The sequence below is a fragment of the Astatotilapia calliptera genome, chromosome 1 (genome assembly GCF_964374335.1).
Source record: "Astatotilapia calliptera chromosome 1, fAstCal68.1, whole genome shotgun sequence".
In the NCBI taxonomy this organism is placed as follows: domain Eukaryota; kingdom Metazoa; phylum Chordata; class Actinopteri; order Cichliformes; family Cichlidae; genus Astatotilapia; species Astatotilapia calliptera.
Genome location: NC_137422.1, coordinates 2,519,029 through 2,546,749, shown reverse-complemented (window position 1 = coordinate 2,546,749; position 27,721 = coordinate 2,519,029). Strand labels below are relative to the sequence as shown.

General features: G+C 40.1%; 2 protein-coding genes across 5 annotated transcripts; one reads left to right on the top strand and one right to left on the bottom strand.

Annotated features, from left to right (window-relative positions):
- The first annotated feature begins 240 nt into the window (after positions 1 to 240).
- LOC145428704 (ankyrin repeat and death domain-containing protein 1A-like) lies at positions 241 to 14,858 on the top strand. 3 transcript variants are annotated; one of them, XM_080301281.1, is made up of 9 exons: positions 241 to 392; positions 477 to 575; positions 1,044 to 1,142; positions 1,242 to 1,340; positions 3,694 to 3,789; positions 11,046 to 11,238; positions 12,865 to 12,996; positions 13,645 to 13,769; positions 13,836 to 13,973. In XM_080301281.1, the coding sequence occupies exons 2-9, from the start codon at positions 483 to 485 to the stop codon at positions 13,905 to 13,907; spliced, it is 909 nt and encodes a 302-aa protein (XP_080157407.1). In that variant the 5' UTR covers positions 241 to 392; positions 477 to 482; the 3' UTR covers positions 13,908 to 13,973. The 3 variants fall into 3 exon arrangements, with proteins under 3 accessions (XP_080157407.1, XP_080157405.1, XP_080157410.1); XM_080301279.1 differs by having other exon boundaries at positions 13,645 to 14,858; XM_080301284.1 differs by lacking the exons at positions 13,645 to 13,769; positions 13,836 to 13,973 and adding an exon at positions 13,191 to 13,369 and having other exon boundaries at positions 242 to 392.
- On the bottom strand, positions 14,847 to 26,536 carry LOC145428710 (hatching enzyme 1.2-like). Of its 2 annotated transcripts, none has more exons than XM_080301289.1 (10): positions 26,406 to 26,536; positions 26,129 to 26,159; positions 25,854 to 25,919; positions 25,551 to 25,700; positions 24,245 to 24,362; positions 23,934 to 24,112; positions 22,198 to 22,279; positions 21,364 to 21,488; positions 15,372 to 15,420; positions 14,847 to 15,060 (listed from the first exon to the last, which is right to left on the bottom strand). In XM_080301289.1, exons 1-9 carry the CDS (start codon positions 26,466 to 26,468, stop codon positions 15,377 to 15,379), a joined length of 858 nt encoding a protein of 285 aa, XP_080157415.1. In that variant the 5' UTR covers positions 26,469 to 26,536; the 3' UTR covers positions 14,847 to 15,060; positions 15,372 to 15,376. The 2 variants fall into 2 exon arrangements, with proteins under 2 accessions (XP_080157415.1, XP_080157424.1); XM_080301298.1 differs by having other exon boundaries at positions 14,847 to 15,099; positions 26,406 to 26,532.
- Positions 26,537 to 27,721: the final 1,185 nt, after the last annotated feature.

The window sequence follows — 27,721 nt, the reverse complement described above, 5'->3', positions numbered from 1 at the left end:
GGGAAAAACTATTAGTAATGTTAGTTTATGTGGTTTCCTCAGTAAACTGGGTGAGGTAGCTGACTCCTAATCACAGCGATTTCTCTAGTTTCAAGTAGCCTGGCCCTTTGACCCAGGACCTGTTGGCCTTGCAAGACCCTTCTAAGCAAAAATGATTCCTACTCACCAAACTCTTGGGATCACTCAAGCATTTTGAACCTGAAAAAACACATTTCTTCATGCTTGTGAATAATAAGCTTTAAACTGTAAAAACCTTTGACCTTGATTGTACCTGTTGTATTGTGTTGTTGTAGGATGATCTCACACCATTGCACACGGCAGCTGACGGAGGTCACTATGAATGCGTTAGACTTCTGCTGGATTCTGGCTGTAATGTCAATGCACAAACTAATGTATGCTTGTTTACTTAAATATGCAATTCAAGAGTGGGTTGGCAGTGTTATTTTCATGAATTAATATTTATCTTCTGTCTGTAGAGAAAAATGAATGCTCTCCATTATGTGGCACAGCATGGTCATGACAGAGAGGCCAGCTTGCTGCTGAAGGCAGGAATCAATGTAGATGCTATAAACAATGTAAGCACTGTTAGCTATCTCCGGAAAAAAATAATTATGATAATTCTTTTAAAGTACCCATATGCAAAAGAAATAGAAGAAATTTATAAAAGACTTGCATAAGATTTGGCTTACTTCATATAAGGCTTATATGATTTACTCATGAAAGTGGCCACTTTCTCATTACTTTCATATATTGTTTTAGTAAGTATCCAAAACAAGTTTCATTTATATAATTTATCAAAGCATCTTATATCTGTTTTCACTCTTGTATGCTTTTCACACAAGTTTCACATAACACAAAGCTTTATAAGATTTATATATATCTTTTCCATATGGGTATTCTTACACAGTGGTATGTTAGCATGTTAGCATTTTGGTGCATAAAATGAAGAAGAAATCTAAAATTAGGCAGTAAACACTTGTAAACGTTTTAAAAGTTAATATCATAGAGAGCAGCTTTTTAATACCTGTTTCTCTTTGAAACAGCAACACTGCACACCACTCCACCTGGCTGTTTTCAACAATCACACAAAAGTTGTACGATTGCTTATCGATGCTGGCAGCAACCTGAATGCCACTGACATTGTAAGTACAAAGTTCCACAGCCACATGAACACAATGCATAATAAAATGTCCTATAATACAGTAATTTTACTTAATGGTTGTCTGTCATGTGGGCGACAGAGGCAGCAGACCGCACTACACATTGCCTCAGAACATGGCTGGCATGAACTGGCTGAGATGATGCTGATTTCTAGAGTTAGTCTCAGTCTAACTGATAAGGTACCACACACAGCTTCACACAGAATATTATGTACACTGCTCAAAACAATAAATGGAGTACTAAAGTCACACATCAGACCTTAAAAAATATTCATGTTACTTTGACGTACGTTTTGAAATTCATTGAAAACAAGAAGGGGTCAGGGGTCACAAAGGTCAGTGAAAACCATAATCATCAGCCTTTTGAAGGCTGGATGAGATGGTGGATGGTGGTGGGGGGATCTCCTCCCAGACAGGTGTGTGAAACATGAGGGCCAGGCAGTGACATCAGTGTCTTCATCATTATATAATTGCCAGGTCACTGGGTATTGCCCTGCAACACAAACCCAGGACCGAGTGCATTAAGACAAGCTCTGAGGATTTCATCCCAGCAGTACAGGGTACTGTTGGCTAGCATGGTTAATGATAAAGGAGCTTTACACAACATAATTTACCAATTCAAACCTGCATACACACAATTCTATCTAGCATTCACACTGCGATGAACTTTCAGCTCTGGCCTGTCTCCTACTATCTGCTCCTCACTCTTCAGACTGTGCTGGGAAACACAGGCTACGTCCACACTAAAATTTGAAAATGGCGTTTTTGTCTGAAAACGTTCCGCGTCCACACTATCGTTTTCAGTCGTTTTCACAGAGTTGTGCGTCCACATTGAAACAGCCGAAAACGCTTCCGTTCCAGTCCTGCGCATGCGTGAAACGCAAGAAGATTCGGCCTGCCTCATTTCCGTCTGCCATTTATTTACTTTTCCGGCTCTTTGAAACGTCGCGGCAAATGTTGAGGAAAAGCACCGAGTTTTTTAAATGGACTAACAATGAGCTGGAGTTGTTGCTGCGAGTAACACAAAAGTACAAAGTTGCAAAAGCGAGTGAGAGTTAAAGAATTTGAAGAAAAGCTCTGGAGCACGTACAGACTGATATTAATCTTTAATAGCGCTGTCAAAACTGAGAGCAAACAAAACAAACGCTGTATAATGCCCTCCGCTATCTTAGTTTGATTGGTCACATGACTGCATCACATCACTAAAATGTGTCATCGTTTTTGAAAAGGCTCGGGATTCGCTGTCCACACTGCAACACGAAAACGGCTTTGGATAGCGTTTTCAAAACGCTGCATTTTCCTTCACCGAAAACGGCGTCTCAGTGTGGACATGGCCACAGTGTAACCTGGATGTGCTGCAGGTACTCTCTCATCAAACCAGTACTGACGAGGATATCAAAAAGCAATTCTAGGAGAGAATAATGGTCTGTCCCATCACCTGCAGAATCATTTACTTTATGGAGATTGTCTTGGAACTGTAAGAGCAGTTTGGCGAGGAAGAACAGCTAGCAGGTCCAGCGAGCATGTGGTGTGGAGGTTAGCTGGATAACTCAAAGTCAGTCAGTTAAATCGAACAACACATTTATTTGATGTTAGCAACATAAGACCATACAAGCCAAGTCTCCACGGCTCTACTCTGTCCGTACGTACATGTGCGGAGATGGGTAGTCACCGGCGCCAGCCCGTTACAAAGGTATGGTTTCTCTCAGAACAGACACACAAGCATGTAATGGCTGCCACACTATACTCACACACCCACTACGAGACTCCCCCAACTACTACAGTTGTTAAAAGTCCGCTTGTTCATTGTAACTGTTTATACTACGTTACCCATGATGCACCTCGGTATCTGTACTTCCGGTTGGGAACGTGTTCAGCGCAGTTCTGCACAGATGAGAGGTGTGTCGGAGGATAACGTATTTACTTGCATTCCTGTATGACCACACACACCCATATACACACTCACACCCCCTTTACCTGCATGTGAATACTGTAATGCCTCCCTACCAACGCTGTACATCCTGTTGATGTCATCTGCCACCTCCTTAGTAAAGTAGGGCAACCCCCTCTAGTGGTGCTATAACACAGTAAGGTTTGTCTTGGAACGTCTTCAGTACACCTGTTTGATTTGCACCAAAAAAAGGTGAAATTAATTGATTCACTTACACTTCCGAAGACGACAGCTTGATATCCGTAAAGTTTAACTTGTGGTTGATGATCAAGTGTTCCTTTACTTTTTTGAGCTGTGTATTTCACATTGTACACTAACAAATAAAAACAGTTTTCAGTTGGTGCATTGATCCTTCTATATCATATTAATTAAGATCTTTGTTACGCTAGTCTTAAGTAGAATATTTATCTTTTTTCACACCATTTGAAACCTTGATGCGTAGTTCACTTTTTCTTTGTCCGGACAAAGTTAATCTTGTAGCACAGCATCATGATAACTGTTTTAGTATAGATTCAGATCTATGACACTCATAGCTGTGTCTTCTAACAAAGCAATGCTTTTCTGGCCATCTAATGTACACAGCAGGGAAAAACATGTCTGGAAGTGGCAGCAAGAGGAAACCATGTCGTCCTGGTGGACATGATAATTAAAGCTGACCGTTTTTCTAAATGGGAGAAGGTAAGTGTTGCTAACGCTATATTAATACTAAATACACTCTCCTTATATGAAATCTGTGCTCATATTCGATAAATACATTTTCACTCTTTTCCAGCGTATCAGCACCCATGTCCTGTTGAGTTTTTCACATTATATACATATTAATTGTTTTGGATTTTTTTTTTTTTTTTTTTTTTTTTTATTAATATTTTTGGATGGACAGAAACATTAATAAATAAATATACAACTGCAATAATCATACTGTCAGTTCTCTGTCCGTTTCTAAACAAACAAACAAACTAAGACAAGCAAACAAACAACACACTAACAAACAAAAAAAAAAAAAAAAAAAAAAAATTACATAAATAAATAAATAAATAAAATAAATAAAACCCAGGAGAAACAAAATAATACACCGCCTCCTGGAAAACATCAGCAAAAACAAAAACGAATAAGGGTAAAACCCCCTGGTGCAAAAAAAAAAAAAAAAAAAGACAACAACCAAAATACCAATGACACATGAAATATCCCTCTAAGAGACCATTTATCATAATGTCTAAGAGACATTGTCAATGTACCGCAAAAAGGGACCCCAGACCTGCTCAAAAATATCTTCTCTTCCCTTCATTCTATACATAACCCGTTCATATGATGCCATCCTAGACATTTGTTCGGTCCATTCCTTGAAAGAACAGGGGCTGGATGACTTCCAATGCCTAAGAATTACCCTGCAACCAGTTATAAAAGCCAGACGCATCCACAATCTCTGTTTTTTTGAGAGAATGTTATCGTCAGGTAGTAGGCCCAGGACGCATATAGCTGGAGATTTAGAAAGATTAAGTTTAAAAATATCATTCACCAAGTTGATGATCCCATCCCACAAATAATCATTTTTCCGACATGTATACAACATATGAACTAGAGTCCCGACTTCCTGCTGACATTTCCAACAAATGTCCTTATCTGCGAGCTTCAACCTGACTAATTTACTGGGTGTCCAATAGTTTCTGTGAAGCAACTTGTACTGGATAAGTTGAGACTGTGTTTCAAGTGAGCAAACATACCATGATGAGATCAGCATCTTCCAACTGTCCTCTGAGATCTGGATACCCAGATCTTTCTCCCAACACCGCCTCAGTCCCCCCAAACTGGGAGCGTGTGCCTCTCTGAAGCTCCCATAAAATTTAGATGCCCTGATTCTGTTATTGTCAGGGGTTGCAAACATCTTCTGAACACTAGATGGAGGGTCTAGATTATTTTTCAAAATGGCTTTAATACAATGTCTTATTTGAAAAAACCTCCAAATTTCCCTTGGATCCAAATTGAATTCTCGTCTGATTTCTGCAAACGATTTCATGCCAGTCTGCCCAAATAGGTCCCCCATCTGATTAATACCTGTCCTAGCCCAGGCCTCCCACCAGACCGGTTTCTTACCTATTAATACTTTCTTATTATACCAAATAGAGGCTCTAGCGGTGAGATAAGGGCTGCTGTTGGTATATTGGTGAGCTCTAAGCCAGGTCTCTTGCATGAAAGACAGTACTGGATCTTTAAACGGTACTGGCCTTCCCTTCTGAGTAAGGAAGGCCTCTAAAGACGAAGGGGCCACAAGACTTTCCTCAATCCCAACCCATGATGGCTTATCAGTAGAGGAATTATGTATCTTAACTAACTGAGAGAGGGAGAAAGCATAATGATACCAGACCATCTTGTTTTGGATTTTGTAATAAAAAAAAATCCTGGCATACAGGCATAGTTATAAAGAACGAGAACAACTCAGAGCATACACTATGACTAGGTCTCCAAGATGCTTAAAACATAAGAAATCAGGAAGGGGCATGTAAAGGAATTTCTTTTACTTATGTATTAATCACATTATTTTATTGTATGATGCTTTGGTGCCACTGGATTTTAACATGTCTCACACTCATACAGTAAGACAAATGGTGGGGGTGTAGTAAGGAAGTTGGGGGAAGCAGACGACTCCACAGGAAGAGTCTTTTGTGTCTTTGAGGACTCTGGGAGGCAGCAAGGGAGTGTGAAACAGCTGTGTACTGCCTTTTGTTCCTGGAGATATTTAACTGAGAGCCATGCTGGGCTCAGACTCTGCTGACCGTCTGTCCCGCGGTCATGCAGGGACTTCATCAAGCTTGGTTGTCTGTTCTTTGTGTGTTTGATTAAAGAATGTTAGCTACCGCTCACCGCTCGTCTGCAGGCTTTATTTAAATGGAAAACTTCCACAACAGCCAACAAAAAGCTTTTTGCTAAAAAAAAGATTCAGAGCAGAAGTTTTTTGCACTGCATTTTAAAATGAAAACATATTGCATTTATTTACAATTAAAGACACAGAGCAGAAAGTGTGTTACTGTTTTACATCCACAGACACACAAGAAAAGAAGCAGGCAACATGAGGTCAAGTTATGGCAATTTTATTTGTGCATTTCAGTTTTTAAAAAACAAGCAAACGTCCCAAGAAGAAGGATGGGGTGAAAGAAAGGTGGAGATTTTAACATTAGGAGGAAGAAACTATTGATGCTGCTGAGTCAGTTCTTTCTCAGCAGTCTGCTCCAGAATCCCCTCCTGTCCTCAGCTTGCTTTTCTTTTTCTTTTGCCTTCAGTTCGTTTAAGGTCTTGTTGAGCTGCTCCTCGGCATCTTTAAATTTTTCTTTCAGCTGCTGTTTGGCCAGTTTCCCTTTGTGTTTGAGGAGCTCTTTAGCTTCCTTTTTGTGCTTTCGCATTTCTTTCAGTGCGTCTTTGCAGTCTTTCTTGGTCACCGTCATTTCTTTCTTGAATACCTTCACCTCAATTTTCTCTTCTGCAAGTTCTTCTTGTACTTTCATCAGTTCCTTCTTCATGTTTTCAGTGTGACTCTTTGTATCTTCCATTTCTTTCTTTGCTTCCTGTATTTTCATTTTCTCTTCCTCCAACACTTTTTGAGCTTCCAACAATTCTTTCTTCAAATTTTCAATCTCATTTTCTGCCTCATCTTTACGTCTTTTCTCCTCTTCAAGTTGTTGCTTTACATGCAGTAATTCCTTCCTTAGTGTTTCAGCTTCAGCTGTTACATTTGCAGCTTCTTGAGTTGCCAACTGCATTTTCTTTTTTCCCTCTTCAAAAGCTTCCTGCACCTCCTGTAATTCCTGCATCACATTTCCTGCCTCCTTCTTTGCAGTTTGATATTTATTGTTGGCTTCTTGTGCTGTGCTTTTCTCTTCCTCCAATGCTTTTTGAGCTTCCAACAGTTCTTTCTTCATCTTTTCATTCTCCTTTTCTGCCTGTTGTTTTCCCATTTTCTCTCCTTTAAGTTTGAGACCCACATGCAGTAATTCCTGCAATACTACATCAGTTTCAAACTTTGAATCTTTAGCTTCTCCTCTTGATTTTTCTGCCTCTTCTTTTAATTTGATATTTTCAGCCTGTATCATTTGAAGTTCTTCTTGCAGGTTAATCAGCTGTACTGAATTGTGAGGTGAAGCACTCGCCGATCCTCTTCTCGTTCTCCCTCGATTCATTTTGGCCTTTTAAACAAAGGAGCCAACGTTTTGTAGAGGAGTGAAGTGAAGTTTTCGATGTTTCTTCGTCAACTGTCGTTTGTCCTGCACAGAGATGCTGCTGTAGATGTGTCTCTAGCTGTGTCTGGATACAATGAAACATGCTGGAACTAAGTGCTTGTGTTGCACAGTTCTACTGAACATTCCATTTCATGCATGCTCCGCCCACATGGTCAGGAATGTCAGGTGCTGCATCGCCAAAGGCTGCTCCCGTTGCCTAGCAATAACAGCTGTTTACTTTTGGGGTCTGGTTCATTATTTAATAAAGAAAACATGTCCAAGTATTGGGTGCTGAGGCTCAGCGCATATTCTAGCCTGCTGTGTGGGTGGGCAGCTAGAAATCACTGGTGGGCAACATGAGTGAGGAGAAAACTGGAGCAGCCAAGCAGGGAGCTGCAGGTTGCTGGTTTGAGTCTCTGTTCAGATGCTGGTGTCTCCTCTCTCTGAGATGTCTGCAAACAGTCCCAGATAAAACAATAAGGATAATAAACAAACACGTGACTAAAATAACAGTTATGACTCTGATGTGTTTCATGTGTAGCAGGATGGCCTCTATACAGCAGTCGCTGCAAGCATCCACATCGCCACACTCACTTTTCTTTAAGCAGGCGTGCTGGACTCCTCCTAAGCAAAGTTTGAAACTTCATTTCCTTCATGCTGGTGAACTTTTTACCAAATATTTTCATCAAAGCTTCTCCATCACTGACAGGGATTGTTTGGATCTTCACACTCATCTCCACCAACAGTGGCGTGTCTAGAAAATTTTTGTTGGGGGGGCCAGGTAGGGGCACAGATTTGGAGAAGGGTGGCAGATTTAATTGGCAGATAATGTTTAAAAAAAAAATTCTACCAACCCTTAACCATAATTCAATAATCCTATAAACCTAATAACCAAATGCACTTTTAACTCTTATTAGAATGAGATTTTAACCACTACGGTGCAAAGTTTTTAGATACTGCGTTGATAAAGTACAAGAGATACAATCAGTGCTTTGTCAGTGTTTACTCAGCATTCAAGGACATCAATATTTGCATAGTATTTTTACTGACATGTAGTGCACATATGTTTTGGGCAAAAACATTTTTGAATATTAAAATATGAACATTTGTAACAAACAATTGACAAATTAGCCAATGCAAAACTTTATCTGCCTGTTAAAAAAAGAAGATAATCTTCTCACAAACTGGTGTTTGATTTTGAAACAGGAAAAAAGTGGGGAAACAAATGAAAAGACGAACATTTGAATAAAACCTGAAAGCAAGTAAATACTTTCTATGCTGCCTTATGGTAAACTTTGGTAATATTGATAAAGAACAACACTGGCTGATGATAAAATACAGTCAGCTGGCATGGTGACACTGCCAGTATTAACCTGCAGGGCTGGACTGGGACAAAAAAATTGGGCATTTTTACTACAGACCGACCCACCAGGTAGTAAAGCCATAAAGACTTTGAATGAAAACAAATGCTGTTGTGACAGTGATGTACAGTCTTGTTGGTATATGTATGATTTCTATACATTTTACGTCAGATAAAAACTTTGGTTGTAAGATTTAGATAATTATTTAATAAAAACTAGGTATTTTAAATGAGAATAAGAAAGAAAAGTATTTCTTTGTGCCCACCTTTCCCTGTTAATGCCCTACCTGGCCCCCTGGCAAAACTTTGCTAGACCCGCCCCTGCACAGTTACCAGCTGTCAGCTACATAAAAAAGGATCCTGGTGTTATTTATCTCTCAGAAACAGTTCATAACTTCCCTTCAACTCATTCATGTCACCTAAAAGGTAAACCTGTTTCTCCATCACCTGTTCAGCTCTGATGATTCAGTAAGGACATCTCCTGGTTTCATCTTCATGTTTCCCTCTCACCACATATCTAAACAGACATCATGACCAGCAGCTTTACAGCTGTGGCTCCAGCAAACATCAGCTGATACTAGAAATTAATATTAAATAAATTCTAACAACAGCCGATCAAGCTTAAACGTGCTGCTGTTGTTTAGCGCGACATCCGCTGGTTTCCTCTTTCTGGCACAAAGTGGGCGATAAACAAACAAGAGAGAAAAGCCGATCAGCTGATCATTGATCAGTTTCATGATTGAAGTAGCAACAGGAGAGGGAGGGGGAGAGAATGAGAGAAGAGGCAGCTGTGCAGCGTAACGACAGAATAAATCCAGCTTTGTGTCTTTTTCCATTCTAGCTGAAGTTCGGGACAAACTGCGTCTCTTCTCAGCTCAATACGAAACGTGTAATATTTTCTCTGAATGAGGGACCATTCCATTTTTTTAAGGAGCCGTTGGCAACTCTACTAACCTTATGAATAAAATAAAGTTCACTATCAGTAACATCATAGCACCCACCCAGCTGTATAAAAACTCCAAGCTGGCTAGAACGCAGTATGAGTTATTGCAACTGACAGTAAAAAGTCAGCAACATGAAAATAAACTCCACCTAAACTTGGTTTATATCTGACCCAGATAGACTGCAGGTCATAACTTCTTACCTGAAGTTCAGTTCACCTGACACTCGGACTGGTGGCTGCTTCGGGTCTCTCCTACTGCCTCCCCTTCCCTCATCCACCTGTTGCCTCTGTGGAAGCCCCGTCATAGCCACCACCAAACAACGGAGTTATTGCTACACATCGACCTGCATCTGGCCAATCCACCACCTCTCATTGTTCATGCCATTACAAAAAAAATAAAAAATAAGTCACTGGGGATATGCCCGGTATGCCCGATGGCCAGTCCAGCTATGTTAACCTGCAACCAAATTTGCAGCTCCATACAGCAATGTTACGACTTAGATTATATCTTATAACTCATAACTCGTATGTTAGCTCCACTCAGTAGCATACTGTCTGAAATATTCCACAGCTGCAATAATTCTTTAAGTGTTATTTTTTTTCCTTGGTATTCTAATTTCACCGAAGTTTACTAAACTCAACAAACTTAATATTACTTACCGGGACATTTATTCTGTCCTCATTTTCTTTCACCGAAAAATTGTTTCCTGCAGTGCCGTCTTTCGTGCTTCGCTCTCCTACCTTTGCTAACGTGATGCGCATAGCGCAGAAGCCGATGCTGCTTTCACTTACACTCGGATATCTGAGCGTCACCGTGAAAACATAATCGGACATTTGATATTTGATTGAATTTTATTGTTTTGCCTTTGGGGTGGCACCTGGGGTGGCCAGTCTGGTTTGGGGGGTGGCCTGTGCCCCCCCAGGCCACCCCGCTGGACACGCCATTGTCCACCAACCCTAAAAAATGAGTCTCACTTTGCTCATATAATGCCAGGAGTGTCTCCATATTCCACAAAAGTCTGTGCAAACATGTAACAGTATCCCATATTCATATGAATATTATTGATATTATAACAAAAGCTGTCACCAACACAATTGTCCCAAGTGCTTTTTTTATTAGTTATTGCAAATGCTTGATTGCAGTTCTTGCTAGATGACAAAACCACGTATTAGGTTCAGAAGGAAATGACTTTTGGAGGTAGCAAGGGAGTGTGAAGCTTAAGGTGTAAAACAGCTGTGTACTGCCTTTTGTTCCTGGAGAAGGTATTTAACAAACCAGCTAAGTATCTTGTAAATTCTTTGTGCTAGTTTTAAAAGCAAGAGGTACTGAGAGTTTGTTTTCTTTGTACATCATATGCATAAAACGTGATAACATCCTTTTAACTTCGAACGACTCACAAAACTTTCTCCCTGTTGAATTCAGGATCACGGGGGATGTGAGCAGGTAAGAAGACCTCTGAGCTTCAAACAGGACCATCAGCCAGAGACACAGCACTTCCGTTCTGTCTTATGGACCCTCGCCACAAAGCATCTGTGTTATGGGGAGTGGAAGATTCTCGCTCAGCATTGGGACTTTAGTGAAGCACATATACAAGCTATAGAACAACAGTGGACAGGTGAGCAGTGCTGAGTTCCTAAAAAAATTATTGACAGTTTTATTGCTATTTTTATTACCTTTTTTGTACTTGTTGGGTTTTTTCATATATATATATATATAAATCTTTACACAGGAAATCATACAAGTTTGAAAAACTGTAATATAAGGCCTGTAATGTCCAGAACCATAGAAGCACTGTTTCATGGGTCCAGTGATTTTATTGAAAATAAATTCTCAAATTTGGCACTGACTGATTCACTCTACAGCATTCTGAGTACCTGAGGTGATTAACTCTGGTCTAGGTCAATTTTAACCCAGATCAAGAATTCTTTCTACAATTCTACTACAACAAATGAACTACAGATCTATTTAGAATATATGGATAGTCTGACATGAGTAAATGGATGCTTAATCCTTAATATTTCAGAGAGCAGATGGTGTTGTTTTTCTTTTGGTTTTTTTACAACATCACTTTTTTGTAGAAAAACGTCTATTATCATACAATATCTTGTCTTATAATGATGACCTGAAGCACAACTACAACTGCCTATACCTGATACCTGAATCTTGGTTAACCAGAGAGATAAAAGCCAGGAGAATAAACCAGATGTTCTCCACTGAACTACCCAAAGTATAGTCTGAATGGCAGCAGAACAAAATGAGAACAGCCCCGCCAACGCTGGAGACAGAGCAATACTGAAGAGTATATGTAAGAAGGATGCAACACATAACAGAAATGCTCAGTGCCTAGTGGATCTAAGAGCAGACTGCAACAACCTCCCTGAAAGGATCCAGTAACCATCACAGTGGCAGACATGTCAAGCAGAGGGATTGGACAGCACCATTCCCTGCCATGTTTAACACCTACTGGATAGGGAAGCTAACAAGCTAACTCCATTAGCATCCTGCAGCACAAATGAACCAGGTGCTAATGGTTGAGACCCACCCGGAATGTCTAACCGAAGGCTGTCCTGATCCCCAAGGATCCCAAGAAGGGGCCGGTCCCATCCAACTACTGGCCAATAACTTGGCTAAACTGCCCACCAGATTGCCCTCCTCCTGAATGGTAGATACTGTACCTCCGTCCATCCAAACCCACACTTGTCCTTGTTGGACATAGTTGGATATAATTGCTAATCTTTCTCTTTGGGTAGATTGGTCCTCCAACCAAGAGCAGTCTCTCCAAGATGACAGCAGTTTGCAACATGGATTGTAATAAGTTTTTCAGCTTTTGTACACTGTTGCAAGAGTTACATTCTGGGCACAGCTTTTTTCTTTAATTCCAAATGCCAGATCTTTGACACCTTGCTTTTAAACTCTATTTGACTTTTAACCTGTTGAACCTTTTTTTTAATTTAAAGTTGAACTTTAAATAAAATATTAAATTATATAAAATAAAATATTGTTTCATTTTGTTGGAGCACTTAAAATGTAAGATATCAGGATGTCATTCAGCTTTGCTTACTGGCCAAGTACCTCGCTTGCTTAACGCTGGTCTGTGGTTACAATACAGACCCAGTGGACTATATGAACTAGTTAGTTACTGTGATTCTATAAATGTTCTGATGGTATAAGAACTGTCTACAGTGACTGTGTTTAACTAAAAGTTCAGATGGATAATGCTTGATATAAATCTAAATTGAAGGTAAGAAAAGCTTCAAAGATCATGGTCACCGGATGCTGTTAATCTGGCTTCATGGAGTGCTCGTAGCTGGAGAAAACCCTACCAAAGGCCTCTATGAGGGGTTGGTGGAAATCTCCCGGACAGATTTGGCAGGTGAGCTAATCAGGGAGGTCACTTCCTTTCACTGGTCAGACTATTTGTCAGTTTTAACAGTCATACAATATTAGTTAACAATATTTCTCCACAGAAAGACCAATAATGCCGTAAGACTGTTTTTCTGTTTGTTCACTGGAATGTGTCTACTTTTTTTTCTTTTCTCTGTTTTCCTCTTCTGGTTTGTTATCCAGAGTTCATCCGACAGAAGGCAAACTCCCAGACCAGCTCTCCTAAAATGTGCTGCGTAATGTGACGGCAACAAGTTTATGCTTATCATCGAGCTATTGTGTTAGCTTTGTTAAAACTTTCTTTATTTAAAGAAATAAAAATGTTATTTTCTATAAATAAAATTACATGATTTGAATTGTGAGTCACATAATGGTTTACATTTTTTAATGAAAGATAGGTGTGTAGCAGCCAGGGGAAAGTTGCTCTCTATTTATTTCTTTTTTTTTTGCCGTGCAATTTTGTCAGGTTTTCTCTACTGCAGCACTTGAACTGTGTTTACCTAGAAGGGCTGTAACAACAGCCTTGCACTGCTGCAGATTTCCATGTGCTGCATCCCATGCCAGTTATCCACACACAAAGAAAGGACAAGACAAGCTGCCCCTAACCTACCCAAAATGCCCCACGCCTGCTGCTTAGGTGTGGGATTTTGCTTCCCCCAAAGGTCCTTGAGGTTCCTGAGATTCCCTAAAGCGCAGATCGTACCTCCCAACATGGGCCAGCTCGCTCCACATGATAGTGCATCCGAGGAGGCGTGGACCCCCCTGCGGAGGCGTGGACCCCCCCTGCGCATGGAGAGACCAAACCATGAAACTGGCGACTCCGGGCACTGGTGCTCCATACTCCTTGCAGGCCCCCTGCATCCCAGACCCCAAACCCCAAGACCCTCACACCAACACTAGTTCACTGGATCTAAGACAGAGCCCAGCTCCTAACAAAAAGCGCCCCTCACAATGATGCTTTACAACACTGCATCTGATGTTTTGTGTTGCACTTGATGTTGTAAGGCTTGGATGCAGCTGCTTGGCCATATAAACCCATTCCATGAAGCCCTCTATGCACTGTTGTTGAGCTAATCTGTAGGCCACATGAAGTTAATATTTGCCTCTCTGCCCTTTGTCCTCCCCTCAAACCGGCTGTCACTCCCTAAGCCGTGGTCTGCTGGAGGTTTCTTCCTGTTAAAATGGAGTTCTTCCTCCACACTGACTCCAGGTGCTTGTTAACAGGGGCTCATCTTACTGTTGGGGTTTATTGTAGGGTCTTTATCTTAAACATAAAGCACCATGAGGCGACTGTTGTTTGGATTTGGTACTGTATAAACAAAATTAAAGTGACAGTCCAAAATAAAGTCATTTTAATGAAATTCTTATTTACTCATTGTGAATAAAGTACAGCAGTACATAACACATTTGATTGATGATTGGTGGTTGATTTATTTAAACTAATATAATCATCCTGCTGCAACCAGGTTTCTGTAAGTCAGAGTAAATCAATTTGTTGATCAATTATTAATTCTTGTACTAACAGAGAGAGCAAACCCCAAGTTAGCAGTTCAGTCAACAGTAAAGCAACATGGAGCGAAGGCGGTGTGCATTTCACTTACTCTTTTGACTGGCCTTACTCTTACTTTGAGGAGAGTAATACTGGGAAAATAATATTGTTTTTCTCACTGAAAGCCATTTCCACTCTGTTTGACTGTTACTTAAGTAGATTAACCTTTGGTTTTATATCTTTTTGTCAGGAAAATACTAGTACAAGACTGAGTTCATATCTTTACTTGTTAAATGTGTATTTTTGACCTGTAGACTTGTAGGATTTGTGGAATAAAGAAACAAACTTACTAGAAATGAAAATGAATGTTTATTTTTGTTCATTTTTTAGTATTTCATACAGCTGACTAGCAATTACACAAGCGTGATTGGGATTAAGTCAACGGACAGGTGAAAAGTATAGACAATGATACATTTTCATTTCTCATTTTAAACAAAGCTATTTCAGGCAAATTTGAAAAGCATAAAATTCAAGCTGCATCAATCTCTCCCATCTCTTGGTTGTCTGTGGAAACAGAAAGAAGATGTTACACATATGTAGTATCTGCACAAAAAAATCACAAACACAGGCTGTAAATTGAGGAGATGTGTTCGTCTGGTGTTCTGGTTTATATGCCTTTCACTCATCCCAGCTACATGCTTCTGACCCTGATCAATTAAAATATATGACATTTCATTGTTTTTTGTTTTAAACCAAATGTTTCCACTAAAGTTATCCTGACAAAGCTTTAATTGGTAAAATAAATGTATAGGAACATGATTTTCTATTATAATGAAGTAAACAAAATTCGAAAACATCCGAGCTTATTTACTTACTTTTTCTAGAACAACTTGTTCCTTTGCACAGGTATGGGCACATTTGAGCCTGTCAAACAACAAACAGAGAGAAATCTTTAAACGCTGCTGCATTTCTTTAAGACACCACATGAACATCTGAGTTTGATGAACAGTTTGATGTACTATATCTATGTTGGTGTTTACTAGTCTCCATGATTGTTCTGTGAAACTAGTGGAGGTAGAAAAGTAAGCCGGGGGCTGAGCAGATAGGTTGAAAGAATTTAAGGTCTTCAGCACACAAAGCAGATAATTAAATAAGCATGCTCTCATGGTTATGATATTCTGAAGCATATTATTATCTATAGACAATAATACCAAACAGAAATTGCTTCCTCTTCCCTCCATTTTGCATCACCCAATGTCAGTTTTGTGTACATATTTGATCTTCAAACACGTTTTACCCCAGTGACGTTGGTTTTTCTGCTTGTTTGTTAACAGGATTCCAGGTTTTTGTGCTTGTCCCAACTTTTTCTATTTATATAATTATTATTTGAGGAGGAGACAGCTTCATAGTACAGTTACATTTTGTTTGAATTTTGAAAACCTCTCAACCTTTAAGCACAAATGGGTGCAGTAGTAGGTTTGGAAACTAAAGGTGGTGCAGAAAAACGGCAAGTAGACTGGCACTTATACAGTGTTTTTGTGCTCTAATTGAGCACTCAAAATTCTTATTAGCCAGTCGCACAAACATTCATGTAAATGCTCTTTCTTATACTTAAGTACCAGACACACATTTGCACAAATTTATCAATAACGACTCAGAGTTCAGTATCTTGCTCAAGGTCATTTCAAAATACTTCTTGGTGTTGTCTCAGTCTGGAGTATCACTTCCTGTTCTATCTTACAGTGGTATTTTTGCATTGCTTATCTGCGTAGCCAATTTAATTAAAAACTTATAGATAACGTCTTATTTCATAGTGTAATCTTCCTGCGCTTTATCCAAAGCACACTCTGTTGAATCACCCACTAATTATATTTACAGTGTTCAGTCACTGTGTCTTTAGGGATTCGCTAGCTTAGCATTAGCTCTTCACCTGTCTCTCCTACTCTTTCCTGCTCAGATGTTTAGTTACCCCTTGGCCTACTTTACTAATAACTATACTTGTTATAAATGTAGCTTGTTTGTAGCTCCGGAGGCCCCGTCAGTTCTCTTCCATCGGATTTTCCCGAGCAGTTGGGAAAACATGATTGCTGAGTGATGGTGAGGAGGAAGCGTAGTCCTAAATAGAAGCCCCCGGTACACTACCAACCCAACCATGTGTTGAAGCATTTTTCCCCACATGGCGACACACCTGGAACATCTATACATCCATCCATTTTCTTCAGATTCTCTGGGGCCGGGTAGCAACCTAAGCAGAAAAGCCCAGACCTCCCTCTCCCTAGCTCAGGGGTGGGCAACTCCAGGCTTCGAGGGCCGGTGTCCCTGCAGGTTTTAGATGTGTCCTCGAACCAACACAGCTGATTTAAACGGCTAAATTAGCTCCTCAACCTGTCCTGAAGTTCTTCAGAGGCCTGGTAACGAACTAATCATGTGATTCAGGTGTGTTGACCCAAGGTGAGATCTAAAACCTGCAGGGACACCGGCCCTCGTGGACTGAGAATGCCCACCCCTGCCCTAGCTGCCTCCTCCAGCTTGTCCAGGGGAACACCAAGGAGTTCCCATACCACCCAAGAGATATTATCTAGAGTTGGATGTCTCGAGACTGGTCTTGGTCTCGAGACCACTTTTACGTGGTCTTGGTCTCGACTGACTTTGGTCTCGGTCTTGGTCTCGCTGTTTCGGTCTTGCATTCTCAAATCGACATAGTGTTCGGGAGATTTGGAGTCAACCATCAGCGGAGCGGGGGGGTGGCTTACTGGGCTTAAGCCCGGGTCATTTTTTCAGAAGCATGGGGTCTTTTGGAGTGTAATTTGTTAGTTAGATGCCTGACTGACAACTGTATAAAACAAAAACAACACACGAAGCTAGAGATGGACCGATCCGATATTACGTATCGGTATCGGTCCGATACTGACCTAAATTACTGGATCGGATATCGGAGAAAAATAAAAAATGTAATCCGATCCATTAAATATCACGAAAGCACCTCGCAAAACTTGCAACACGCCGTAACTCACCTCAGAACGTTAGCACTCGGAGCAGTATGCATCACGTGATAGAGCAGCTGTGGCATGCCGGACCTGTCGGTGGTCTGGATAGCATGTGGAGCTTCGCTAGCAACCTGGCATTTCATCTCCGACAAAGTTATCCCCGAGAGAAGTAAAGCAAGTGTGTAAGTCCATCTCTGAATGTTTGTAAAGCATTCCCACGTTAAGCTTAACAAGCGACTGCCTCTCGCTCTCCGGCTGCTACTTCAATCATGAAACTGCTTAATGATCAGCTGATCGGCTTTTCTGTCGCGAGTCCGTCTCTCTTGTTTGTTTTTGGCCCACTTTGCACCAGAAAGAGGAAACCAGCGGCTGAACAACAGCAGCACGTTTAAGCTTGATATGCACGGTCTGAAGCATGTGTGTGGGAATGTATGTGAATGTTTTACTGTTATATCTTATTAGTATTTTAAGTATTCTATCTATTTTATTTATTGAATTTTATTGTTTTATTTATATTTTGATATTGCTAGGGATGATGCAATGATCGGGGACCATTCTTAATTTCGTTGTTCTCATGACAATGACAATAAAGTTTCTGATTCTGATTCTGATTCTGATAAGCTGTTGTTAGAATTTATTTATTATTACTTTCTACTCGAGGATCTTTTTCTACTGCTGATGTAACTGTGCAGGGGCGGATCTAGCAAAGTTTAGCCAGGGGGGCCGATAGGGCATGAACAGGGAAAAGGGGGCACAAAGACATACTTTTCTTTCTTATTCTCATTTAAAATGTCTAGCTTTTAATAAATAATTATCTGACACCCAAAGTTTTAATTTGATGTAAAATGAATAGAAGTCAATTACTGTATATAGTAACTATTAAGTCTAATATATACCCTAGTAAGCTATAGTACTTTTTACTTTGGGAAGGTACCATCTGTGCAGTCTGCAATTTTGTTGAAGAAAGATGTTGAATCTATTTAATATTTCTTGAAAAATAATTGATTTCTGTGCATTTTTTTTCACACTACATCAAATTAAGGTTGATTACATTGATTAAGCATCATGAGGTGGAGCGTGAGGGGTGGTTCCCTATTTTTTATTTATTTATTTTTGTTGTTGCTGGGAGTTGGAACCCTATTAGTTAGGTTGCTTAATATTTACGCTAAGTACTCTTTAAAATACCAGAATAGGGAGGATGGTGTAGGTCTAAGTTTATTAGATTGATCAGTATTGCTGAACTATGAAATATTTTTTTTGTATACAGGTATAACAGAATAGCTTTAGTGTAGTTGTTGTTTTAAACTTGAGTATGAACTTGCAGACTTGCAAAATGCAGCAAGATATTTAAAAAAACAGTTTTGTTGATTAAAAAACACTATATCGGATTCATATCGGTATCGGCAGATATCCAAATTTATGATATCGGTATCGGTATCGGACATAAAAAAGTGGTATCGTGCCATCTCTACACGAAGCACAGAGCGCACCGTCGTAAATTCCCCCTAATTTTGATATGATCCGAGCTCAGGCACTAGGCGACTGAGCACAGCACACATGTGAGCGAGAAGCTGCTGCCTGCGAGTTTGCTGCAGACAGAGGAGAGCTTAAGTTTGACCAGGTACCAAAGCAAATCATTCATACTGAACTAATAATGTAAATATGACGGTGTATCACAAACGATTGATATCAAACTGATCACTTGGTTGCGTTACTTGCTCTTCGAGTGAATCAACAAATAGACAAATAAAAAGCCGAACAGCAACGCTGATTTTTTAGAGTCTTAGCTTTCATTTCATATTTTCAGTTGTTTCCCTCCACGGCTAAACAAACCCTCTCAATCGGTTTCAGTTGTGTACTGATGAACACAACAATGGACATAAGGAGCTTCTTTCAAAGAAAAAACTCTGGTAGATGTTATTTTATATATTATGCTTTGGATGTTGTTCAGTATATCTATGCAAAACAAGAGGGATTTCAATACACAGCAGGATATTCACAGTTGAAACCAGATGTTTACACTTTATGGAAAAAACATAAAAACTTTTTTTTACTGTTAAACATCAGTTTAGAGTAAACTTCTGTTTTAGATAAATAAATATTGAAATATCTTTCGAATTAGTTAAATGTCAGAATAAAGAGAGACAGAGCTTCTATTTTTATCACTTTCATCAAATGTAGGAGTACACATACACTAAGTTTATTGTTAATTAATAAGAAACTCCAGACGATTCCATTCTGAGCTGAAGAAGCTTCTGATTGGTTCGTAGAGTCCATGTGAGTAAACTGGTGGCACAGCTGTGGATGCATATAAGGCAAAACACAGAGCCTGTTTCTGTGACATGGGAACATCAGGAGATGTCAACCAAAACACCAGGAACAGAACTGTGGAGCTCCATAAGTGTGGCTCAGTTTGAATACAATTTGGTGCCATTTGCAATTAAGAAATACAGACAGTTTGATGCAGCCCCGACTTTGTTCTGCCTTGCTGCTTAATTAAAAAAATAGTTTAAGGTGTCCTGCATATGTGATTTTTTTTTCCTATATGAAGTCATTCTTTTTTGAACAAAACTCAAAATAGAGCCTGATAATCTTTCAGTCATTTCTACCCTCACCTAATTTCCTTAAATTCCTGTGTGAGAGCTGCTCGGCTCTCACACAGGGGCTCAGCTATGCTCCAATCCCTCCATACTGCGGCCAATCACATGCGAGGATATAGGATAATATCATTATGTGAAAAACAGAGAGGGTGAGAGACGCGACAGTCACGTGGAGCGTGCGTCTGTCCTCTCAGTGAGTAAGATAGTGGACAGCGGTGAGGAGGGCTGTGTGAAAGCAAAAACACATAAATATGCCTGACACCCGTAAACGAAACAGCATCTGGCTGCAGTTTAAAGACTTTTTTTGTCTCGGTCTTTGTCTCATCTTAACTTGGTTATTTCTTGGTCTCGGATTAGGCGGTCTTGACTACAAGTGTAATATTATCTCACCAGTGGGTCTACTCCAGGGCTTGTCCCAGTGGGACATGCCCAGAACACCTCACCCAGGAGGCATCCTTGTCAGATGCCCGAACAACCTCAACTGGCTTCGTCCGATGTGGAGGAGCAGCGGCTCTACTCTGAACCCCTCCCGGATGGCTGAAATCCTCACCCTATCTCTAGGGTAGAGGGCAGCCACCCTTTGGAGGAAGCTCATTTCTGACGCTTGTATCCACAATCTCATTCTTTCGGTCACTACCCAAAGCTCGTGACCATAGGTGAGAGCAGGGACATAAATCCACCAGTAAATCGAGAGCCTCAGACTTGGATGTTCTGACTTCCTGTCTGTTCACACTCTGGTGCTAACCACTCCAAACAAAATCAAACAAAATTGGTGTCAATCAATTGTGCTACATTTCTGCTGGTTTGTGCTACAAAAATTTTCGTTTGTGCCGCTATCATTTTAAAGATATTATCTAAAGTTTTTAGAGAACTCACACATGCACTGATAAACACAGTCCCACCCACATTCCAAGGATTCCCTCTATAAACCACCACTGTGCAATAACTATTTATATGTAAATACTGTCCAATACTGTCCAAGTGCTGCAGAAACTAAAACTCACTTCCTGCAACCTCCATCCGGTCGAAGCAGATGGCTGCCATGACCTCTGTTTACTTGTTTATAAGACAGGAGGGAGGTCTTTACCTTACAATATAAAGTGCTTTGAGGCAACTGTTGTTGTGATTTGACGCTATAAAAATAAAATTGAATTAAACTAATTGAATTTAGAGTGGAGTAGCCAAGAACTGAACCACTGACCTTCCAACTGTTAATCCAGCTTCCTTTTTTCTTTATAAAAAAGGAAAGAAAAAGAAACGAAAAGAAACGAGGTACATACTGCAGGTATAAAGGCGATTCACTCGAAGGATGTCATTGGCACTCATCTCTGTAGCTCTGCCAATGGCTACATTCTCATCGGGTATGGGAACGATGGTTGGCTCCCTGTCTCTTGAGAAGGCAAACCTGGGGTGCAAACACACAGTAGTAAGGCAAATTGTGATTGTAGTCTCAAACAAGTGTCATTATAACAACTACAAAGAGAAGGCTAAAAACATGAAATTATAATATGGGCTTCAGCTTGAGCAATGCAGCAGGGAAAGGTCAGTCAAGAGGATTATCTACCTAATTATTACCTAATTGACTCTGCCAAACAGAGTCCTTATTGCCATTTCAGACATTTAACAGAATGGGATATAAATGTTTCAAGGTTTATCATCTGCCCAAAAAGAGCCCAAAGGCAAAGTCCTGCACGCCATTATTGTCCATCATGTAGCATTTGCTCGTTAGGCAGCAAGCTAGCACTCTGTGACGAGCTAATGTGGCTTTTGTCTATAAATGTGTGCGTTGTAGGCAGCTGCAATATTATTACTGATAATAAAATTATCATCATTATTATTGTTATTATTATTATTGTTATAGCACTCAATGTGTAAACTGTTTCATTGGTTACCACAGCTTTATACTGGTTTGAATTACTGGTTTTCTCAATGGCCAGTGTGGTAAGAGAAGTTGATTACAACACACATGTACACAGGATGTAGAAAATTAAAATCTTGAAAATGAAAGGACTGAAAACAGATAAAACTGTGTCAAATAAAACTGTGTTATTATGACATAATTTTTAAATAAATATACATTTGAAGCATGTTCAGGGAGTGAACTGATATCTTACCTTCCATAGTGCATAACAGAGTTGTAGTCATAGGGAGTATCAAGGTTCCTTGTGTTGATTTTCCTAAAGTTATGCTCCATCCCTGTGGGGGTTCAAACAACTCAGTCAATGTTTGTCTCTTACTCCAGGCTGAGCATTAAAATGTCACAAAAGTTCAGTTCACCCTACAGCTGTGTGAGAGCACCTGGGTAACTTTTTTCCTTTGCACAAAAACAAAGAAATCTATTGATTTGTGTCCATGGACACAAGAGCTTTCCAGCTTTAAAGAGAGAGCTCTCCATATGGACATGGGAGGGCTGGGACAGTTGTAAGTCATTTCACCTTGCGCTTCCACATAGTGACTTGTGCATTTATTTTGATGCTACTTTTACACTTAAGAGGTGTGACTTCTTTTGCTGCTGACTTCCATTTTGAATAATGTTTGCCTATGTTAACCCTTTCACGCATGGTGGTTGCTACAGTTTACAGCTATTTAAAGGCTGTGTTCTTGTATTTGTGTCACTGCTGATGGTATACTTGCAAAATAAACCATTACACACTGATGTGTCACACCCACTGGTCGTTTAATGTTACAATAGATGTATGAAATGTTTCATTGTAATTTTATTATTTAACCCTGTCATGCATGAATTATGACAAACTCAATCAGGATTTATTTGTGTTCATCTTTTCATGCCTAAAGATGAATACAAATACTTAAGAAAATAAATCCTGATTGAGTTTGTCATAATTCATGCATGACAGGGTTAATATACAAAAACTACTCAGGTTTGGACAATAAAATTACTTGGTTAACTTTAATACTTTTTGTTAATATTCAATTCAATTTTATTTATACAGCACCAAAGCATAACAAGGCACTTTATATTGAAAGGTAGACCCTCCAATAATACATACAGAGAAAAACCCAACAATCATATGACCCCCTTTGAGCAAGCACTCTGGCGACAGTGGCTCAGGGAGGGGCGCCATCCGCCGTGACAGGTTGGGGTGAGTGAAGGAATGCAGGTCAAAAGACTAATATACAACACATATCCATCCATCCATTCGCGTCCACTTATCCTTTTCAGGGTCGCGGGGGGCGCTGGAGCCTATCCCAGCTTTCATAGGGCGAGAGGCGGGGTACACCCTGGACAGGTCGCCAGTCTGTCGCAGGGCCAACACACAGGGACAGACAACCATTCGCACTCACACTCACACCTAGTGACAATTTGGATTATCCAATTAACCTATCCCCACAAGCTGCATGTCTTTGGACGGTGGGAGGAAGCCGGAGTACCCAGAGAGAACCCACGCAAACACGGGGAGAACATGCAAACTCCACACAGAAAGACCCCGGCCTGATGGTGGAATTGAACTCAGGACCTTCTTGCTGTGCGGCAGCAGTGCTAACCATCGTGCCACCGTGCTGCACACACATATACATACATCTTTTTTTGAAAAGCACAGAGGAACAAAACATTCTTCCAATTCAAATAGATTAGTCTCAAACTTATAAATAAATTTAATAAATAAATAAAAGAATTCCACAGACAGATTTGATTATTGTGAATGTTTCACATTTTGCCCTACATTGTTTGTACTTTGGGTTGTTTGAAATATCCTAAAAAAACATGATTATTGCTCTACTGTTGGTAAATGAACTGTCATTTATGTAGAAGTTTTTTTTGTCATCCTGACCACTTAAAGATTTTTTCTGACTGTTGTTTCTGGCTGTTGTTTGTCATGTGACCCACCTGGGATGACGTTCTCTAGCAAGATGCGTACATGTTGGTCTCTGTCTGAACGCGTCTGTTCATGGTCGAAGCCCAGGGCATGGAGCACCTCGTGTTGGACTATCTGGTGGAAAACACAGCCCTGGCGACTCAGTGACACTATCTGGCCACCCCCACGACGCCCAACAAAAGAGTAACACCTGAAAAAGAGCGGTAAATAAAAATTTTATGACAAACCAGTAAAACAGCTTCCTCACTCAGAACATCCTGCGTTAGATGAAAAGTGTGCCTGTAGAATTCAAGTATAAATGCCTACTTTGTGTTGGACTTACCCATCACGAGACTGAATGTCCAGAAAGTCTCTTTCTCTGCTCTGGGGCCTAAAGCTGACGCACGTGGCTGCTTCAAATGACCTCAGACCTTGCTCGATGACGTCACGTTCCCTGCGGGCTTCACAGAAAAACATGTATTGTGGTTCTAGTTTGTTGTGGCATTATATTCAACTAAGACTGAGCACAATGCTGCTACTCCTGAGTAACTGCTTACTACTTACACTGGCCTATAAATCAATCAAATCTATGTTACTGCCTCAAAATCAGCTGATGTTTTTGTACAACTTTAATGAATTTATAGAAAGCATAAAATATTCTTCATTATGTTGGCTTGAAGCTTGTAAAGATTGGTCATAACATTGAACTGCTCCCCCCCAGTATCTTTGATGTGGCATAGCTAACAGAAATTTTCAGGGTAAAATACATCTGTCCCATTTTATCTACATATCTTAACTATAACTAACTTTGAGTGTTATTATATTGGGATATATCATAGGTTCAATAACAAGACACCCCCAGTGTAATGTCTGTGGCACTCTGGATGCTTTGTCAGGTAATTCCCTGGAGAAAACTTGTCAAACTTGCCAAAAAAAATAAATAAATTTTTTTTGATTGTGACACTGGAAGAAGGTGTAAATTTTATTTGTAGTTTCCTCTAACTAGTTCCTGCACTTTTGAATTAAAGAGCGCCTCTTGGGTTGGATTGAGCCAAAAGCACAATGGAAGGAAAAAGGCATTAGAACCGAGAAAACAGCAATTTTATCTGCAACATTAAGGTCTTCAAAATTGCGACTGAATATCTTGTATCAGTCTCCATGCTAAGCTTTGGCAAAGTTTTATATATAATTTTATATTACATCTATCTGATACAGATTGATGTATATTTAGGTTGTTTTTTTTTATATATCGGAGGAAATTTATGTGTAACTGACTAATTCCTTTTTTAATAAACTGTCCTTTTCAGTTTCCTTGGTAGTATTTTTAAACTCTTTGTATTCTCTGTACACAAAAACCTTTCTGTATGTCATTAAAATACTTGTTTAGTGTTTAGTCTTTTGACCAAACAGCTGTATTTGAAGCCCTGAGATGAGAACCCGTTGATTTCTCTTTGTATTTAGAGGACACTAAAATGTGGAATCTCAGAGGGAAAAGGTTTGGGAAGCAGCTTTGCCCACTAATGGAAAAACAAACAAACCCCAAAACAAACCCTACAGACGGAGAAAATCATTCTAATAGTTTTCAGTTAAACCTGAAAAATTAGCAGAAAGCTCAATAAAAAGGAATGTTTCCATGTATCTAGACTTACAGTACTGGTCGGAGATTCGATAAGGTACAACAACTCTGCCATTGTTTTTAGGCCACAAACAGCCTCGAGCCGTACACGGATCAGCGTTCTGTAGACCTGTTGGCACTGCTATGTCTCCAAATATGACCAGAGGTTCATCCAAGTTCTTTCCTGTAAAGTATGGAAAGAAAAACATATTTTCCGTGTACTTTCGATGGTTTCATTAACACATCAACTCAGTTTTTAAGGTTAGCCCCTGGATGTTGTTACTAAAGCTGTATATTTACTACTGATGAATAGGAACTGAAGTGAAGTTGAACATACCAAGATTAGCATTAGCCTTCTCCAGCAGTGTCGAGATACTGAAATCATCACCCTCAGTGTTGTTTCCTGTTCAATATGAAGCACATATGTTTGACTGTTCTATAAGGACAAGGTCACATGTTACAACATCACAAAGACATGTCAAGGAGTCAGGCAAATCCAATATGGACCAATTATAATAAATAAATAAATGAATACAAATCAACATGAATAAGAGCATATCTCATAGTGTGATGACATACAAGTGCTAAATGTAAAAAATAGCAAAGTCTTACCGGAGTTTTCAACACTTTTTTTAAAAGGTGCCTGTAATAAGATAAAAGGGTTTATAAGGACTAGTATTTGATTTGTTTGCAAGTTCAAAAATGCTTGAAGATTAAAATTGCAAATTCCAATTTATACAATAAATTAATAAAATGAAAAACAGAAGTATTCTCTTTGTGTTCTTATGTTTTGTTTTGAAGAAAGCTTGTATTCCATTTTAACAAAATAAAACATCTTGGTCAAATCAGAGAGGAAATCTACGTCTGCATACTTAACTACAACGCTTACCTCTATAACAAAAGTGTGGGCGAAGCACAAGAACACGCTGAGCACAGCCGCCTGGAGGATCATGGCTGGTTACTGAAGAAGAGCAGCCGACTGAGAAAATACCTGCTGAAAACACAAGTGTTCGGCTTATATAGTTAGAAAGGCCAGCTGAATTCTGTCCTAATATGGCATGCTGTTCAACCAGTACTCATTACTCAACTGAAAATGACAGTTGTTACTTAAACACGTCTGTTTCAACATATTATGAAATTAGACAAAAAGGCTGTTGCTGTCTTTATATTATGTCACAGTCCAAATATTATAGTTACCATCAATGTATTTAAATCTGTCAAACATGGTGGAGGAGTGTTATGGCACAGGCATGTATGTGCGGCTGTTAGTGGCACGGGGTCAGTGTTCACTGAAGATGTGGTTGCTGATAGAAGTTATAGGGTGAATTCTTAAGTTTACAGCCTTATACTCTGCTAACATTTAGCCAACTGCTTCAAAACTCTCCTAGTGACTAACCAGAGCATGCTGTTCATTTTCTGAAGATGAAATTGGAACAGCCTGAAGACAATCTCAGGACAAAAACCAACCTCCCAGGCTGCAGGAGACTTGGGGTGGGTGAATGACCTAAATAAATATTTTAATAGGTTTGATCAAACGCCCACCACAGCATCGTCCCCCCTGCTGCAATCTCCTTCATCTTCAGGGACCGCCTGTCCTTCATCTCAGGACTTCACACCTCTCAGCTCCCAGCCATCACACCCACCCCAGGCTTCTGTGGACTCCAACATACACACCCCTCCCCCAAAATCCACTCTTTCTATCTCAGCACTTCAAGTGAGGAATGAGCTTCGCAAGATCAAGGTGCAGAAGGCTGCAGGTCCAGATGGCGTCAGCTCCAGGCTCCTGAGATGCTGTGCAGATGAACTGTGTGGCATCCTAGGATATCTGTTCAACCTGAGCCTGTCACTGGGGAAAGTACCACAGCTGTGGAAGACCTCCTGTGGTACCGCTACCAAAGACCTCCCGTCCCAAGGACCTCAGCAGCTACAGGCCGGTAGCCCTGACATCGCATCTGATGAAGACCCTCGAGAGGTTGGTTCTAAACCATCTGCGCTCCCTGGTGAGGTCTTCATTGGATCCGCTGCAGTTTGCTTACCAGCCTGGCATCGGGGTGGAGGACGCCATCATCTACCTCCTGCACCGAGCTCTGACTCACCTGGAGAAGCCTGGAAGCTCTGTGAGGATCATGTTCTTTGATTTCTCCAGTGCTTTCAACACCATCCAGCCACGACTTCTGAGAGACAGGCTGGAGCTATTGGGAGTGG

Excerpts from the sequence above, each read along its gene's own strand:
- LOC145428704 (XM_080301279.1), top strand. The coding sequence starts at position 483 with ATGAATGCTCTCCATTATGTGGCACAGCATGGTCATGACAGAGAGGCC. Across the intron at positions 576-1,043 it reads ATGTAGATGCTATAAACAAT|CAACACTGCACACCACTCCA; the intron begins GTAAGCACTGTT and ends TCTTTGAAACAG. Across the intron at positions 12,997-13,644 it reads CTCCCGGACAGATTTGGCAG|GTGTGGGATTTTGCTTCCCC; the intron begins GTGAGCTAATCA and ends CCTGCTGCTTAG.
- LOC145428710 (XM_080301289.1), bottom strand. The coding sequence starts at position 26,468 with ATGATCCTCCAGGCGGCTGTGCTCAGCGTGTTCTTGTGCTTCGCCCAC. Across the intron at positions 26,160-26,405 it reads CCCACACTTTTGTTATAGAG|GCACCTTTTAAAAAAAGTGT; the intron begins GTAAGCGTTGTA and ends ATCTTATTACAG. Across the intron at positions 15,421-21,363 it reads GAATCGCCTTTATACCTGCA|GCTCAAATGTGCCCATACCT; the intron begins GTATGTACCTCG and ends GTTGTTTGACAG.